General features: G+C 40.8%; 2 protein-coding genes across 2 annotated transcripts; one reads left to right on the top strand and one right to left on the bottom strand.

Annotated features, from left to right (window-relative positions):
* Positions 1 to 12: 12 nt before the first annotated feature.
* LOC115538939 (acyl-CoA synthetase family member 2, mitochondrial) lies at positions 13 to 6,976 on the bottom strand. The gene is made up of 16 exons (XM_030350156.1): positions 6,669 to 6,976; positions 6,020 to 6,215; positions 5,187 to 5,315; positions 3,983 to 4,036; positions 3,669 to 3,787; positions 3,245 to 3,407; positions 2,823 to 2,918; positions 2,576 to 2,727; positions 2,358 to 2,449; positions 1,986 to 2,062; positions 1,547 to 1,654; positions 1,299 to 1,450; positions 1,003 to 1,144; positions 673 to 783; positions 523 to 591; positions 13 to 427 (listed from the first exon to the last, which is right to left on the bottom strand). Exons 1-16 carry the CDS (start codon positions 6,791 to 6,793, stop codon positions 365 to 367), a joined length of 1,848 nt encoding a protein of 615 aa, XP_030206016.1. The 5' UTR covers positions 6,794 to 6,976; the 3' UTR covers positions 13 to 364.
* Positions 6,751 to 15,803, top strand: LOC115538971 (ATP synthase subunit d, mitochondrial-like). The gene is made up of 5 exons (XM_030350176.1): positions 6,751 to 6,880; positions 14,831 to 14,976; positions 15,067 to 15,163; positions 15,273 to 15,344; positions 15,569 to 15,803. The coding sequence occupies exons 2-5, from the start codon at positions 14,855 to 14,857 to the stop codon at positions 15,671 to 15,673; spliced, it is 396 nt and encodes a 131-aa protein (XP_030206036.1). The 5' UTR covers positions 6,751 to 6,880; positions 14,831 to 14,854; the 3' UTR covers positions 15,674 to 15,803.
* Positions 15,804 to 15,821: the final 18 nt, after the last annotated feature.

Here is a 15,821-nt window from a genome sequence, read left to right as displayed (position 1 = left end):
GATGCATTAATGTATTTTTGGTTGAATCACTATTTTTTTTTATTGAAAAATATGTAACAAATATATCGGGAGTGAAAAAGTGTAGTGATTAATTTGAGGATATAGAGGTGTATGTCTTGCTTTTTTAAAATGGATGCATTCATGTTGTCAGCCTGAGCCATGGTCCTTTTTGACTGACTTGACATTTGTTCCTTAATGACATTTGAGTGCTATGGTAAAGTGACTAAACATAGTAACTCGATTTTTACAAAACTATTGGCAGTTGTGGATATTCGTATGGACTTGATATTGCTTTTTCTTACATGCATCTTAAGAAGCACTTTTGTGAATTTCACCAGTGGTGTCCTTCTAGTGTTCCATCCAATCAGACTTTCTGCTTCATATCCAGCTTCTTCTCAATCTCCTCTCGCAAATTGTTCTTCTTGATCTTAAAAAAGAAAAAAGAGAATGATTCGACCTTCCCAAAACACCACACTCATACACACTAAATACATGGTATTAAAAGACTCCTAAGCATCTTACCTTTCCAGAGACGGTCAAAGGAAAGCTATTAACAAACATCACATAGTGGGGGATCTTGAAATGAGCGATCTAAAGGGGAAATAACATGTTTTAAATGCCATTGAGTTTACTAGTGAATGGCCATACCCCAGTCATCAAGATGCCACCTACCTGCCCCTTGCAGAAGTCTCTAATCTCCTCCACACTCGATGTCTGGCCGTCCTTCAGCTTGATGCAGGCACACACCTGCTCGCCCAGCCTCTCGTCTTTCACGCCTATCACCTGGGTAACCAGAGGTAGTGGATTACAACACCTGGCACGTCGATCCTGATACGCTAAACACGTAAATAATGAAATCATCGATTTACATGTCTGTTAAGCTTTCGTGGACGTCACATTAATCATTAACACCTAGAAATCTTGGATCGTGATGCTCATTGAAGCTTATCTGATACTAGTTCGGGGTGTTGTCTGTGTGTTTGGCGCCCCCTAGCGTCTGACCTGCGCATCTTGTACTTTGGGATGCGTGTGGAGAAACTGTTCAATCTCTGCGGGGTAGATGTTCTCCCCTCCTCGGATGATCAGGTCTTTGATGCGTCCCTCTATACGGCAGTAGCCCAAACTGTTCAGACTGGCGATGTCTCTGAGTTGGAAAAGCGAACAGACAAGACTCCAATCAAAACCACCAAATCGAAATAATAAAAACAGTGAATTCAGATACAGGCCATTTGGGAGCAGGTAGGAATTAGTCTCCTGCTCATGAACGCCTACTGGTAGGATGCAGGCGGTCAACCTACCCGGTCTTGTACCAGCGGCTGGGAGAGATGACCTCTGAGGTCTTTTTGAGGTCGTCCCAGTACCCCAGCATCACGCAGTACCCCCTGATGAGAAGCTCCCCGGACTCCCCCAGAGGAACCATCTCTTCTGTAGAGGGGTCCACCACCTTCGCCTGTCGCGAGGACACACAGAGAGAGAGAGAGGCCCCTTAGCAACAGTCGCTGGCCCGTTTAAAGGTGGGATCTAGAGAGGTCAGTAGAAGGATTGCCTCGGTGTGGTCCATGATGCATCCGATGGTGTTGATCTTCAACTCCTCTCGGTCGGACGGGAACCCCAGGAACGTGACCGGGCTGGTCTCGGTGGTCCCGTAGGCTATCTGTTAAAAGAATGAAATAAAATACAGAATTTATTGTTAGAAGTCTAACCTAACACTTTACATCTTCGATAGTGTATGCGGCAACTGCCTTGTTGATTTTATATTATTTGATATATATTTTGATATATATATATATATATATATATATATATACTTGTATTATATGTCTAAGTAATCTAGCATATTAAAGTGATTGCTGAACCACCTCCAAGCTAAAGCCTTAACTTAACCTAAAATAATACTGAAATGTAATCACGCTCATCAAACGTTACTTATGTATCACAGGATGTGACCGATGGTTAGGTCTGTATACTCCACAAGTCATGCCTACCGTCATTTCTTGAATGTTCAGATCCACTTTAAGTTTCCTCATAATCTCTGGAGGACAGGGGGATCCAGCCATGATTCCTGAAGCAGAGAAGAACCACAGACATTGTTTCAATTGCATCATCCAGTAATGCAAGGTATGAATATCACTCCCAACTGAAACCATGTGCTCTGTTTCCATTGCAAAACAGACCCGTCTTGCAGGTTTACTTCTAGCATGACATACAGTGCAGTCCACAGTTATTTTTGAGCCTGTTGCTGTTTTCCAAATACCACAGCAGTGAAAAGAACAACCTTTACAGATCAGATCATCTGTGATTTCACGGTACAATCAACCAGTAAAGAACTTAGAAAACTGTAGCAGAATCCCTCTCACCGGCTTCTACTGATGAAAGGTCGAATTGCTGGAGGTCAGGTTGGCTGAGCATGTCGATGAACATCGTGGGTGTTCCGTACAGGAAGTTACACCTTTGAGGGAAACACGCATGGATTCCAATACCTTCCAAAAAGCATACACCAAAACCCCATCAAAAAAGCAATCTTTGATAAGATGATTTTTGCGGCCGATGGCGGAGGCCTAGTGTTTGGCTGTACCTCTCGTCCTGGATGGCCTGCAGGTTGGCACGGCTGTTGAAGCCGGCGGACGGGAAGACCAGCGTGATCCCGTGCGTGGCTAAGCACATCCCTCCCAGCACCGAGCCGAAGCAGTGGTACAGCGGTACCGGCAGGCACAGCCGCACACTCGGCTGGCCAGGACACACAGGGTGGGCTCATTTGGTGAAGCATTCATTAACATCGCAGTAAAGATGAGTTGATGAAGCAGACAGAAATAGGGGCTCACCCTCCATCCATAACCAATGCGCTGACCCACGAAAAAGGCGTTGTTGATGATATTGTGATGGCTCAGCGTGGCTCCTTTTGGACTTCCTGTTGTGCCCTATAATAGAAAAATGACAGAAGTCAAACGATGCAATGTTTCTGAACTTCCATGTCTTTTCAACAAGGTTATCGATGCATGCCAGGGATGTACCAAACGAGGCCTGGGTGGACAAGCCCCAAACATTTTATTGGCTTCCAAGAGTCTGGCATATACACAACCTGGCCTATGTCCATAGAATAAGTACATTTACAAGTAGACATCCTCCGCACGGCTCTGCCAAGGTTGGATGTTGTTTTATTCCGTGCCACTCCAGGGTCACATGAGTCCACCATTGAATCATCAGATGCTTGCAGTGCCCCGCTGAGAGGTTCACGGAGGGTTACCGAAGTAAACTGGATGTTGATGGGGTCGTCGAAGGACAGCTTGCTCTGCAGATCCTGGAGCTGCTTATGGTGAGAGCTCTCCCCTGCCTGCAGCACGTCTTCTACATGGAGCATCCCCGGCTGTCTGCTGTCCGTGACGATCACCATCCGCAGGTCTGGGAGCCTAAATCACCAACCGCCGGATAATAGGCCTTAATTATATACAAGCGGCCATCTTGGTTTTGATCGCGCCTGCAGTTTCCCCCTCCCCCCAGCTAGCATTGACAAATAAGATGGGACAAAAATGTCTGTCAGCTAAATAAGGTTCTGTACTCTTTATCCAATCATTTGTATGGGTTTGATTCTAACACCAATCGTATTAAAGCGAAGAGTGACTTTTTCTTTGGATTTCTTTGAACTGTACGTATTGTTTTTTCTGTCAGACCTTGAGCTTTGGATTCTTCCAGAGGCAGCTGTGTTTATCTCCGGGCAGATTTCTCTCAGCATCTGGCAGAACTCCTGGGTTTTAAACCGGGTAGGACAGACCACTGCGTTGCACTTGACCTATGCATACCAAGAAGATCAAAGTTGTGCAAAGGTTCGTCTCAGACTGATATTATGTTTAGTAGGGATTCAATGACATAGAGTTAAGAAGGGTTTTGGGCATCTAAAATAATAGCTTTTTCCCACAAGAAACGTTAAAGCGAATGCTTGTATAACCCGTGTACTGGCCTTTGTCCCCAGTCTGGTTCAACATACCTTTCTCATGGTATACTCCAGCTCATTCAACTGATAGGCTGGGTTCACTGACACCTGCACACATACAGATCCGTCACAACAGATAACATAACAGTGCATCTATGACAAGGATTTATATTGGATTCTGGCACTAGGTCGGGTAAAGTCGACGGGACGTTTGTCGTAGTAAGCTGACTATCTGGGAGAGGGGAGACATACATGTTGGAATGTATTTAAATGCTGTCTAGTCATGTGTGCGCTGGCAGTTAGTGAGGATGGGTCCAGACACGCATAGCCCAACATCGTCCTGAAATGAAGCCTCCACGAAACAAAACTATGTTTGGCTTGGCTCATGGTACCCAGGGGTAGCAGTCAGCCTACTGCACTTATATTTAGTCGTTTAGCAGATGCTTATGCCAGCAGGGGCATGATCTATACCCTCTCGGACCCATGACCTATGAAACCCGATAGGGGGGTACCAGCCACACCACAGACATCAGCCTCTAGGCCGGGGCGCTCACACCAACTGTTCTTCGGCGGAGTCGGCACAAGGAAGTAAAGTTGATATTATATTGGTTAACGGACGTTTGATTGAAGCCAGGAGAGAGGGCTGCGATGGTTTGTTCATCCAGACGGATATTTAGCATGAAGGAATTAATTTGCCACCAACATGACTTAAATGTACAGGTTGTTTAACTTGTGATGACGAATGGGCTGTGCCTCATTTTCAGAACAACTCCATGTAATTATACCTCCAGATAACTTTAACATTACACAATGCAAGTTATAGAATAGAAGTCAATGAGGTCAACATAGAGCAGTGGTGGTGGTGTACACATCCCCACTGCGAGGTGAAGGAAAAAAGGACTGGATAAAACTTGAAAAAAAAAAGAATGAGGTACTCGGACACTGCTGATTTTGTAAATAAGGGTGTTGGTAAGTTTTCCATTTCTCCTTGTCTGTGTGTATATTGTGCATGCAGTATGTATACACAATATGTATAGATGCTGGAGCCACTGTTGGATGGCATTTGTCTGAGGGCGACCAAGCCGGTTCGAAACGTTGCAGCACCATTAAACACACGGGAGATACAGCGGTGTGCGGGCACCTCATCCTTCTACTGTCGTCAACATCGCCGACATCTCCAATTCATCTAACTCAGTCTCTTTAGATCGTCTTCCCCGTCCATTTTTGCCCCCGATCCGTAAGGTAAAAGCCTCCACACCATGATGATGCCCGCCTTGGCCGTGGCGTACTGGTACAGGATCCACTCGTACGTGTTGGGGCCCCACACCCCAAGCCGGTCCCCTCGGTTCAGGCCCAGAGCGAAGAGTCCGGCCGCTGTCTTGTCCACCTGTCCAACACAGATATGCACACGTTACATGATCTTACTTAATGTCAAAAAGTTGGATTTTCATAAGACCGACATAGGTTGACTTCCCATAACCCACACATAAGTTCAATTTTCACCCGCATCATTTTTTGGTATTGCAACCACATAAGTTGGGCAGTCATTATCTATTTCAAATCCATAATGCTGTAATGATGGGAAGCTAATAATCTACGATAATAATAGTGTGCAACACACTTTTTGTGTGTGTGTGTGTGTGTGCGGCTCATCTCACTGTGTCTTGTAACAGCCAAGTTTAATCACTGACAGTTTAATAACTAACCAATCATCTTGTAGCCACGGTTAGGTCGGTGGTAAAGTCCACAGGAGATAACGCTTCACATTATGTGCGAAATGCTACTGGGAAAGTCCTGCAATCATAATGACATGATGTTATATTTAGCCTTAATCAAAATAGCCTTATTTTTCTGATGACTTGTGTGTTTTAAATGTAGCCTAGTGTTTGAATAAATGTTGGTAATGTGCAGATGTGGATTTATGTTTAAGAATAATGACAATAAGGGAGAGTAGATGGGTTACATGATTATGCAAGCCAGTGCAGTGGCACACTTCCCCAATTATTAGATCACTTCACACATGATTAGCTTACGTAATAATGAGTCACATTAGGGATACCGAAAATGACAGCTATGCTAATTGAGACGCACATCTTCCTGAAACTGGGCGAAGGTTTTCCGAACTCCTTCCTGCGGGAATACCACAGCTTCGCGGTCCGGCCAGCGGCGAGCCGCCGCCTGCAGGCACTGTCCGATGGTGGAGTAGACCAGCGACGTGGAGGACGTTCCGTGGACGCAGCTGCTGGTCACTGAGGGGACATGAGGTGGCCCTTCCACGTGAAGGGAACTGGTCCGAGCCAGGGACATGGATTTAATGTATATTGTCATATAGGCTAGAATATTACATCATATTAATATTATATATATTATATATAGCCAATATGATAAAATATTATATTGGCTATATAATTAATTTCGTATCATTTTATATAGATATATATTTCATTTGATATCATATTATATATGTATCATACACGTTCAGCATTTGTATTTCATATATACAATAGGCCTATATAGTTCATATGAAATACAAATATTCAACATTTCAAAACAAACACACTTAAGATTATGGTCGCCCACTGCAAGCTTTAAAGTAATCACTCGTCATACATTAATGAGCACATTCATATCCAAACCAAATATCTTACATGAAGAACTGAAATGTTTTTTACACCATCCAATGTGTCACTTTTCTACTTCTCAGCTGCATTGACGTGTTTGTTTCTGCCTTTAGACTTACCGGCAGGACAGGAGCCCGCGTGGGCTGCAGGTTCTCCATGTGCCGTGCAGGAGTTGCCGGAACCCCAAGAATCCGAGGCGGTGTCGGTATAGCCGCAGCAGTGGGGTGGATCCTTGCACAGCCATGGGTCCGAGTTAAACTAGGCTATAGGAGTGAAGACAAACTGTGGACCGTACTTCCTTCTTGACTTGACCATGTAATGTCAACAGCAGGTGTGTAATATTTAACTTCAGAGTGAGTTTGCAGCGGCTGGTTATGGCTAAAGTGGTATGGTTGGTAATCCATGGTGGATGGACCACCGCCTCCTGCAAAACAGGTTCTTGCAAAACGAAATATCAGCAGGGTGTCTTCTTTCTTTTTTTTTTTCTTCATATCTGCAGTATAAAAGTTAGGCATAGGTCAAGAATTCTTTTTACATCATTATTTTATGGTAAGTTAGTAGACGTATATGGTTTATTTCGTCCTCTCCGTGTGTTCTGACCTTTTAATTTGGTCTGTGCGTTTCAGTGTTTAAACACTAGAGGGCAGCATTTCATAAAAACAACAGTGTTACCCCTTATGTTTTTTTTCATGACGACCAATAAAAAACAACTGTGTTACCCCTCATGGTTTTTTTCATGACGACCAATAAAAAACAACAGCTTTTTTTGCAGTTACAGCCAGGGGCCGCCAGGGGGGGGGGGGGGGCTGCAGCACCCTAAGCACCCCCACTTCCCGCGTCCCGGTAACACTGTTGTTTTTTATTGGTCGTCATGAAAAAAAACATGAGGGGTAACTCTGTCGTTCTATATCTACCGTCGTGAAATAAACATAAGGGGCAACACCTTCGATATTTATCAAATAAAACATAGGGGGTAACACTGTTGTTTTTCTTTGGTCGACAGGAAAAAAACCACAAGGGGTAACACTGTCATTTTTTATTGGTCGACATGAAAATAACCACAAGGGGTAACACTGTCGTTTTTTATTGGTCGACATGAAAAAAACCACAAGGGGTAACACTGTCGTTTTTTATTGGTCGTCATGAAAAAAAAAACATAAGGGGTAACACTGTTGTTTTTTATTGGTCGTCATGAAAAAAAACTTAAGGGGTAACACTGTTGTTTTTTATTGGTCGTCATGAAAAAAAACATAAGGGGCAACACTGTTGTTTTTTATTGGCTGTCATGTAAAAAAACATAAGGGGTAACACTGTTGTTTTTTATTGGTCGTCATGAAAAAAAACTTAAGGGGTAACACTGTTGTTTTTCATTGGTCGTCATGAAAAAAAACATAAGGGGTTACACTGTTGTTTTTTATTGGTCGTCATGAATAAAACCATAAGGGGTAACACTGTTGTTTTTTATTGGTCGCCATGAAAAAAAACATAAGGGGTAACACTGTTGTTTTTTATTGGTCGTCATGAAAAAAAACATAAGGGGTAACACTGTTGTTTTTTATTGGTCGTCATGAAAAAAAGCATTGAGGCTATGCTATCATTGTCATATATAACCACAGACTTATTTCAATGTTGAATCCCAGTGGGAAGTGGAGAGAGCTGTGAGCTTACCCCCTGGAGACCGGGGTTCAAGTCCGGTTGTTGTCCTCTGTAGGAAGACTCTTATCTCTATTTCATGCGAATTATAAAGTCAAGTATAACCATTGTGTTGACTATTTTCAGTGTCTTGATGGTGCAATGTTAAGTTCGGAGGTTAACACTCTAAATAGCTCAGGTTCGGATCTCTGCATAAACGTCGACAGGTGTACCCCAGTCGTATTTTATCGGCCGTCATGAAATAAACATTAGGGGTAACACTGTCGATATTTATCAAATAAAACATAGGGGGTAACACTGTTGTTTTTCTTTGGTCGACATGAAAAAAAACACAAGGGGTAACACTGTTGTTTTTTATTGGTCATCATGAAAAAAAACATAAGGGGTAACACTGTTGTTTTTTATTGGTCGTCATGAAAAAAAACATAAGGGGTAACACTGTTGTTTTTTATTGGTCGTCATGAAAAAAAGCATTGAGGCTATGCTATCATTGTCATATATAACCACAGACTTATTTCAATGTTGAATCCCAGTGGGAAGTGGAGAGAGCTGTGAGCTTACCCCCTGGAGACCGGGGTTCAAGTCCGGTTGTTGTCCTCTGTAGGAAGACTCTTATCTCTATTTCATGCGAATTATAAAGTCAAGTATAACCATTGTGTTGACTATTTTCAGTGTCTTGATGGTGCAATGTTAAGTTCGGAGGTTAACACTCTAAATAGCTCAGGTTCGGATCTCTGCATAAACGTCGACAGGTGTACCCCAGTCGTATTTTATCGGCCGTCATGAAATAAACATCAGGGGTAACACTGTCGATATTTATCAAATAAAACATAGGGGGTAACACTGTTGTTTTTCTTTGGTCGACATGAAAAAAAACACAAGGGGTAACACTGTTGTTTTTTATTGGTCATCATGAAAAAAAACATAAGGGGTAACACTGTTGTTTTTTATTGGTCGTCATGAAAAAAAACATAAGGGGTAACACTGTTGTTTTTTATTGGTCGTCATGAAAAAAAACATAGGGGGTAACACTGTTGTTATTCTTTGGTCGTCATGAAAAAAACCACAAGGAGTAACACTGTTGTTTTTTATTGGTCGTCATGAAAAAAAACATAAGGGGTAACACTGTTGTTTTTTATTGGCTGTCATGTAAAAAACATAAGGGGTAACACTGTTGTTTTTTATTGGTCGTCATGAAAAAAAACTTAAGGGGTAACACTGTTGTTTTTCATTGGTCGTCATGAAAAAAAACATAAGGGATTACACTGTTGTTTTTTATTGGTCGTCATGAATAAAACCATAAGGGGTAACACTGTTGTTTTTCATTGGTCGTCATGAAAAAAAACACAAGGGGTTACACTGTTGTTTTTTATTGGTCGTCATGAATAAAACCATAAGGGGTAACACTGTTGTTTTTTATTGGTCGTCATGAAAAAAAACATAAGGGGTAACACTGTTGTTTTTTATTGGTCGTCATGAAAAAAAACATAAGGGGTAACACTGTTGTTTTTTATTGGTCGTCATGAAAAAAAACATAAGGGGTAACACTGTTGTTTTTTATTGGTCGTCATGAAAAAAAACATAAGGGGTAACACTTTTTTTTATATTGGTCGTCATGAAAAAAAACTTAAGGGGTAACACTGTTGTTTTTTATTGGTCGTCATGAAAAAAAACTTAAGGGGTAACACTGTTATTTTTCATTGGTCGTCATGAAAAAAAACATAAGGGGTAACACTGTTATTTTTTATTGGTCGTCATGAAAAAAACCATAAGGGGTAACACTTGTTTTTTATTGGTCGTCATGAAAAAAAACATAAGGGGTAACACTGTTGTTTTTTATTGGTCGTCATGAAAAAAAACATAAGGGGTAACACTGTTTTTTTTTATTGGTCGTCATGAAAAAAAACATAAGGGGTAACACTGTTGTTTTTTATTGGTCGTCATGAAAAAAAACATAAGGGGTAACACTTTTTTTTATATTGGTCGTCATGAAAAAAAACTTAAGGGGTAACACTGTTGTTTTTTATTGGTCGTCATGAAAAAAAACTTAAGGGGTAACATTGTTATTTTTCATTGGTCGTCATGAAAAAAAACATAAGGGGTAACACTGTTATTTTTTATTGGTCGTCATGAAAAAAACCATAAGGGGTAACACTTGTTTTTTATTGGTCGTCATGAAAAAAAACATAAGGGGTAACACTGTTGTTTTTTATTGGTCGTCATGAAAAAAAACATAGAGGGTATGCTATCATTGTCATATATAACCACAGACTTATTTAATTGTTGAATCCCAGTGGGAAGTGGAGAGAGCTGTGAGCTTACCCCCTGGAGACCGGGGTTCAAGTCCGGTTGTTGTCCTCTGTTGGAAGACTCTTATCTCTATTTCATGCAAATTATAAAGTCAAGTATAACCATTGTGTTGACTATTTTCAGTGTCTTGATGGTGCATTGTTAAGTTCGGAGGTTAACGCTCTAAATAGCTCAGGTTCGGATCTCTGCATAAACGTCGACAGGTCTACCCCTGTCGTATTTTATCGGCCGTCATGAAATAAACATAAGTGGTAACACTGTCGATATTTATCAAATAAAACATAGGGGGTAACACTGTTGTTTTTCTTTGGTCGACATGACAAAAAACACAAGGGGTAACACTGTCATTTTTTATTGGTCGCCATGAAAAAAAACATAAGGGGTAACACTGCCGATATTTATCAAATAAAACAGGGGGTAACACTGTTGTTTTTCTTTGGTCGACATGAAAAAAACCACAAGGGGTAACACTGTCGTTTTTTATTGGTCGTCATGAAAAAAAACATAGAGGCTATGCTATCATTGTCATATATAACCACAGACTTATTTCATTGTTGAATCCCAGTGGGAATTGGAGAGAGCTGTGAGCTTACCCCCTGGAGACCGGGGTTCAAGTCCGGTTGTTGTCCTCTGTTGGAAGACTCTTATCTCTATTTCATGCAAATTATAAAGTCAAGTATAACCATTGTGTTGACTATTTTCAGTGTCTTGATGGTGCAATGTTAAGTTCGGAGGTTAACACTCTAAATAGCTCAGGTTCGGATCTCTGCATAAACGTCGACAGGTCTACCCCTGTCGTCTTTTATCGGCCGTCATGAAATAAACATAAGTGGTAACACTGTCGATATTTATCAAATAAAACATAGGGGGTAACACTGTTGTTTTTCTTTGGTCGACATGAAAAGAAACACAAGGGGTAACACTGTCGTTTTTAATTGGTCGTCATGAAAAAAAACATAAGGGGTAACACTGTCGTTTTTTTATTGGTCGTCATGAAAAAAAACCACAAGGAGTAACACTGTTGTTTTTTAATTGGTCGTCATGAAAAAAAACATAAGGGGTAACACTGTTGTTTTTTATTGGTCGTCATGAAAAAAACATAAGGGGTAACACTGTTGTTTTTTATTGGTCGTCATGAAAAAAAACATAAGGGATTACACTGTTGTTTTTTATTGGTCGTCATGAAAAAAAACATAGAGGCTATGCTATCATTGTCATATATAACCAGACTTATTTAAATTTTGAATCCCAGTGGGAAGTGGAGAGAGCTGTGAGCTTACCCCCTGGAGACCGGGGTTCAAGTCCGGTTGTTGTCCTCTGTTGGGAGACTCTTATCTCTATTTCATGCGTATTATAAAGTCAAGTATAACCATTGTGTTGACTTTTTACAGTCTCTTGATGGTGCATTGATGAGTTCGGAGGTTAACACTCTAAATAGCTCAGGTTCGGATCACTGCATAAACGTTGACAGGTGTACCACTGTCGTATTTTATCGGCCGTCATGAAATAAACATAAGTGGTAACACTGTCGATATTTATCAAATAAAACATAGGGGGTAACACCTTTTTTTTTTCTTTGGTCGACATGAAAAAAACCACAAGGGGTAACACTGTAGTTTTTTATTGGTCGCCATGAAAAAAAACATAAGGGGTAACAATGCCGATATTTATCAAATAAAACATAGGGGGTAACACTGTTGTTTATTTTTAGTCGACATGAAAAAAACCACAAGGGGTAACACTGTCGTTTTTTATTGGTCGTCATGAAAAAAAACATAAGGGGTAACACTGTCGTTTTTTATTGGTCGTCATGAAAAAAAACATAAGGGGTAACACTGTTGTTTTTTATTGGTCGTCATGAAAAAAACATAGGGGGTAACACTGTTGTTTTGCTTTGGTCGTCATGAAATAAAACATAAGGGGTAACACTGTTGTTTTTTAATTGGTCGTCATGAAAAAAAACATAAGGGGTAACACTGTTGTTTTTTATTGGTCGTCATGAAAAAAACCTTAAGGGGTAACACTGTTGTTTTTTATTGGTCATCATGAAAAAAAACATAGAGGGTATGCTGTCATTGTCATATATAACCACAGACATATTAAAATTATGATCTCAGTGGGAAGTGGAGAGAGCTGTAAGCTAACCCCCTGGAGACCGGGGTTGAAGTCCGGTTGATGTCCTCTGGTGGGAGACTCTTATCTCTATTTCATGCGAATTATAAAGTCAAGTATAACCATTGTGTTGACTTTTTACAGTCTCTTGATGGTGCATTGATGAGTTCGGAGGTTAACACTCTAAATAGCTCAGGTTCGGATCACTGCATAAACGTCGACAGGTCTACCACTGTCGTATTTTATCGGCCGTCATGAAATAAACATAAGGGGTAACACTGTCGATATTTATCAAATAAAACATAGGGGGTAACACCTTTTTTTTTTCTTTGGTCGACATGAAAAAAACCACAAGGGGTAACACTGTAGTTTTTTATTGGTCGCCATGAAAAAAAACATAAGGGGTAACAATGCCGATATTTATCAAATTAAACATAGGGGGTAACACTGTTGTTTTTCTTTAGTCGACATGAAAAAAACCACAAGGGGTAACACTGTCGTTTTTTATTGGTCGTCATGAAAAAAAACATAAGGGGTAACACTGTCGTTTTTTATTGGTCGTCATGAAAAAAAACATAAGGGGTAACACTGTTGTTTTTTATTGGTCGTCATGAAAAAAAACATAGGGGGTAACACTGTTGTTTTTCTTTGGTCGTCATGAAAAAAAACATAAGGGGTAACACTCTTGTTTTTTAATTGGTCGTCATGAAAAAAAACATAAGGGGTAACACTGTTGTTTTTTATTGGTCGTCATGAAAAAAACCTTAAGGGGTAACACTGTTGTTTTTTATTGGTCATCATGAAAAAAAACAGAGGGTATGCTGTCATTGTCATATATAACCACAGACATATTAAAATTAGACCGGGGTTGAAGTCCGGTTGATGTCCTCTGGTGGGAGACTCTTATCTCTATTTCATGCGAATTATAAAGTCAAGTATAACCATTGTGTTGACTTTATTCAGTGTCTTGATGGTGCATTGATAAGTTCGGAGGTTAACACTCTAAACAGCTCAGGTTCGGATCTCCACAAAAATGTCGACAGGGGTATCTCTGTCGTTTTTTATCGGTAGTCATGAAATAAACATAAGGGGTAACACTGTCGATATTTATCAAATAAAACATAGGGGGTAACACCGTTGTTTTTCTTTGGTCGACATGAAAAAAACCACAAGGGGTAACACTGTCGTTTTTTATTGGTCGTCATGAAAAAAACATAAGGGGTATCATTGTCGTTTTTTATTGGTCGTCATGAAAAAAAACATAAGGGGTAACACTGTTGTTTTTTATTGGTCGTCATTAAAAAAAACATAAGGGGTAACACTGTTGTTTTTTATTGGTCGTCATGAAAAGGCTTGTAAAAAAAGACACTGAAAAGACACTTGAGGGTCCTGCTTCAAGGCGTACAACGTCGTCGGTTTCCGGTTTCAATCATACACAGTACAGCAGCTACAAAGGTATCTTATGGTCTTGGTGGGGAAATGGGACATGCATTATGTTAGATATAATGCTATAGTAATTATCTTTGCCGTGTAGAAATGTGCTGCTAAGCTTTCTAGAAGGGTTACAAATGTGATGCATTATATCGTAGCCTTTGCATACTGACTTTAGCCGGTGCTACGAGCCAAAACCTTTGGATATTATAGCATTACTGGGGTTATACATTTATATCAATGTATTGTTGGTGTATAAATGGTTAACATTGCATAAATTGAGTACTGCATTGCGTGAAGTGTCTTGTCATTACAGACACCTGTTTTCCCTTAATCTAATTGGTTTGTTCCCCGTCTCCTCAACACAATTACTTGTAGGTTCTTCAACTAAGTTTAGAGTGCAATATTCGAATATTATAACAATAACATGAACACGAACAAAACTCAATAGAAATAAATTCTACTTTGGCTTCTGATGCCTATTCATATTTTCACGACCATGGTCAAAACAGGGGGTCTAAGGTTAACTAGATTACCATATCTTTATCCTTACAACTTTATTAGAAATATCTTCTGGGAAATAAAACCTTTTGTTCCAAACGTTATAATATTTGCACGCCACTAAAATATGGTTTCAAATGTCACCTTATCTACTGTCCCCCACTGTATAATAGGGAGAGTAGATAAGATAAGGATAAGGATCTAGCTTGTTTGTGTTTTATGTACCCGGCTGCAGCAACTACTCAAAGGTGTGTATTTTACATGTGTGGATCAGCATAAGAATCTCCAAGTGTGTAAAATGGGCGTGCGACGTGCCGCCCTGAAGGCGGTGGACTGGGTGGCGTTTGCCGAGAGGGTGCCCCCCAACCAGAGGACTATGTTCAACACCCTCAAGACCCGCAGTGACGCCCTCGCTGCCAAGTAAACGTTATGATTCATATTCATTCATCCCATAATCTTTGCCTGACTTATAACCAGCCCTTCAAGTGAGTGTATCCTGTGTCTCTGCAGGCTAACCTCTTTGCCAGAGAAGCCAGTCACCATTGACCGGACCTACTACAGGTCTGCTGTAGCCAAAGCTGGCATGGTGGAAGAGTTTGAAAAGACGGTAAGACAGTCGGTTTTTGTGAATGTTTTGTGCCGTGTTCTGATGACGATGTCTCACTATTGGACAAACACTTATGTTACTCTGGTGTATTGATCCTCTGTCTCTCAAGTTCACTGCCCTGAAGGTCCCAGAGCCGGTGGACACCCAGTCTGTCCTCATCAACAGCCAGGAGGCAGAGGCGGTGAGACCACACACACACACACACACACACACACACACACACACACACACACACACACACACACACACACACACACACACACACACACACACACACACACACACACACACACACACACACACACACACACACATACCAGGGCGTAGCTATAACTTACAGTCTTACTCCACAGTGTGTGGCGCAATTTGTTTGTTTGCCTCTGACCCGTTACGTTTTGTCCCCAGCTTGAGAAGTTCCACAACATGATCCCCTTCGATCAGATGACCATTGAGAGACTGGAGAAGCAGAAATACCCATACTGGCCCCACAAGCCCATCGCTGATCTGTAAACACACGGATGGACGTCCCAGTATTATGTTTATTTGTATTGTACATCACTAAAAGTGAATGAATGACTGTATAGAAATGTATATAAACTTTTCATTCATTCGTAACTTAATAAAAGGATACGGTGTTATATTCGGGCGTTTGTGTGTG

This window comes from Gadus morhua, chromosome 2, assembly GCF_902167405.1.
Source record: "Gadus morhua chromosome 2, gadMor3.0, whole genome shotgun sequence".
Classification (NCBI taxonomy): domain Eukaryota; kingdom Metazoa; phylum Chordata; class Actinopteri; order Gadiformes; family Gadidae; genus Gadus; species Gadus morhua.
This window is presented reverse-complemented; position numbering and strand designations above follow the sequence as displayed.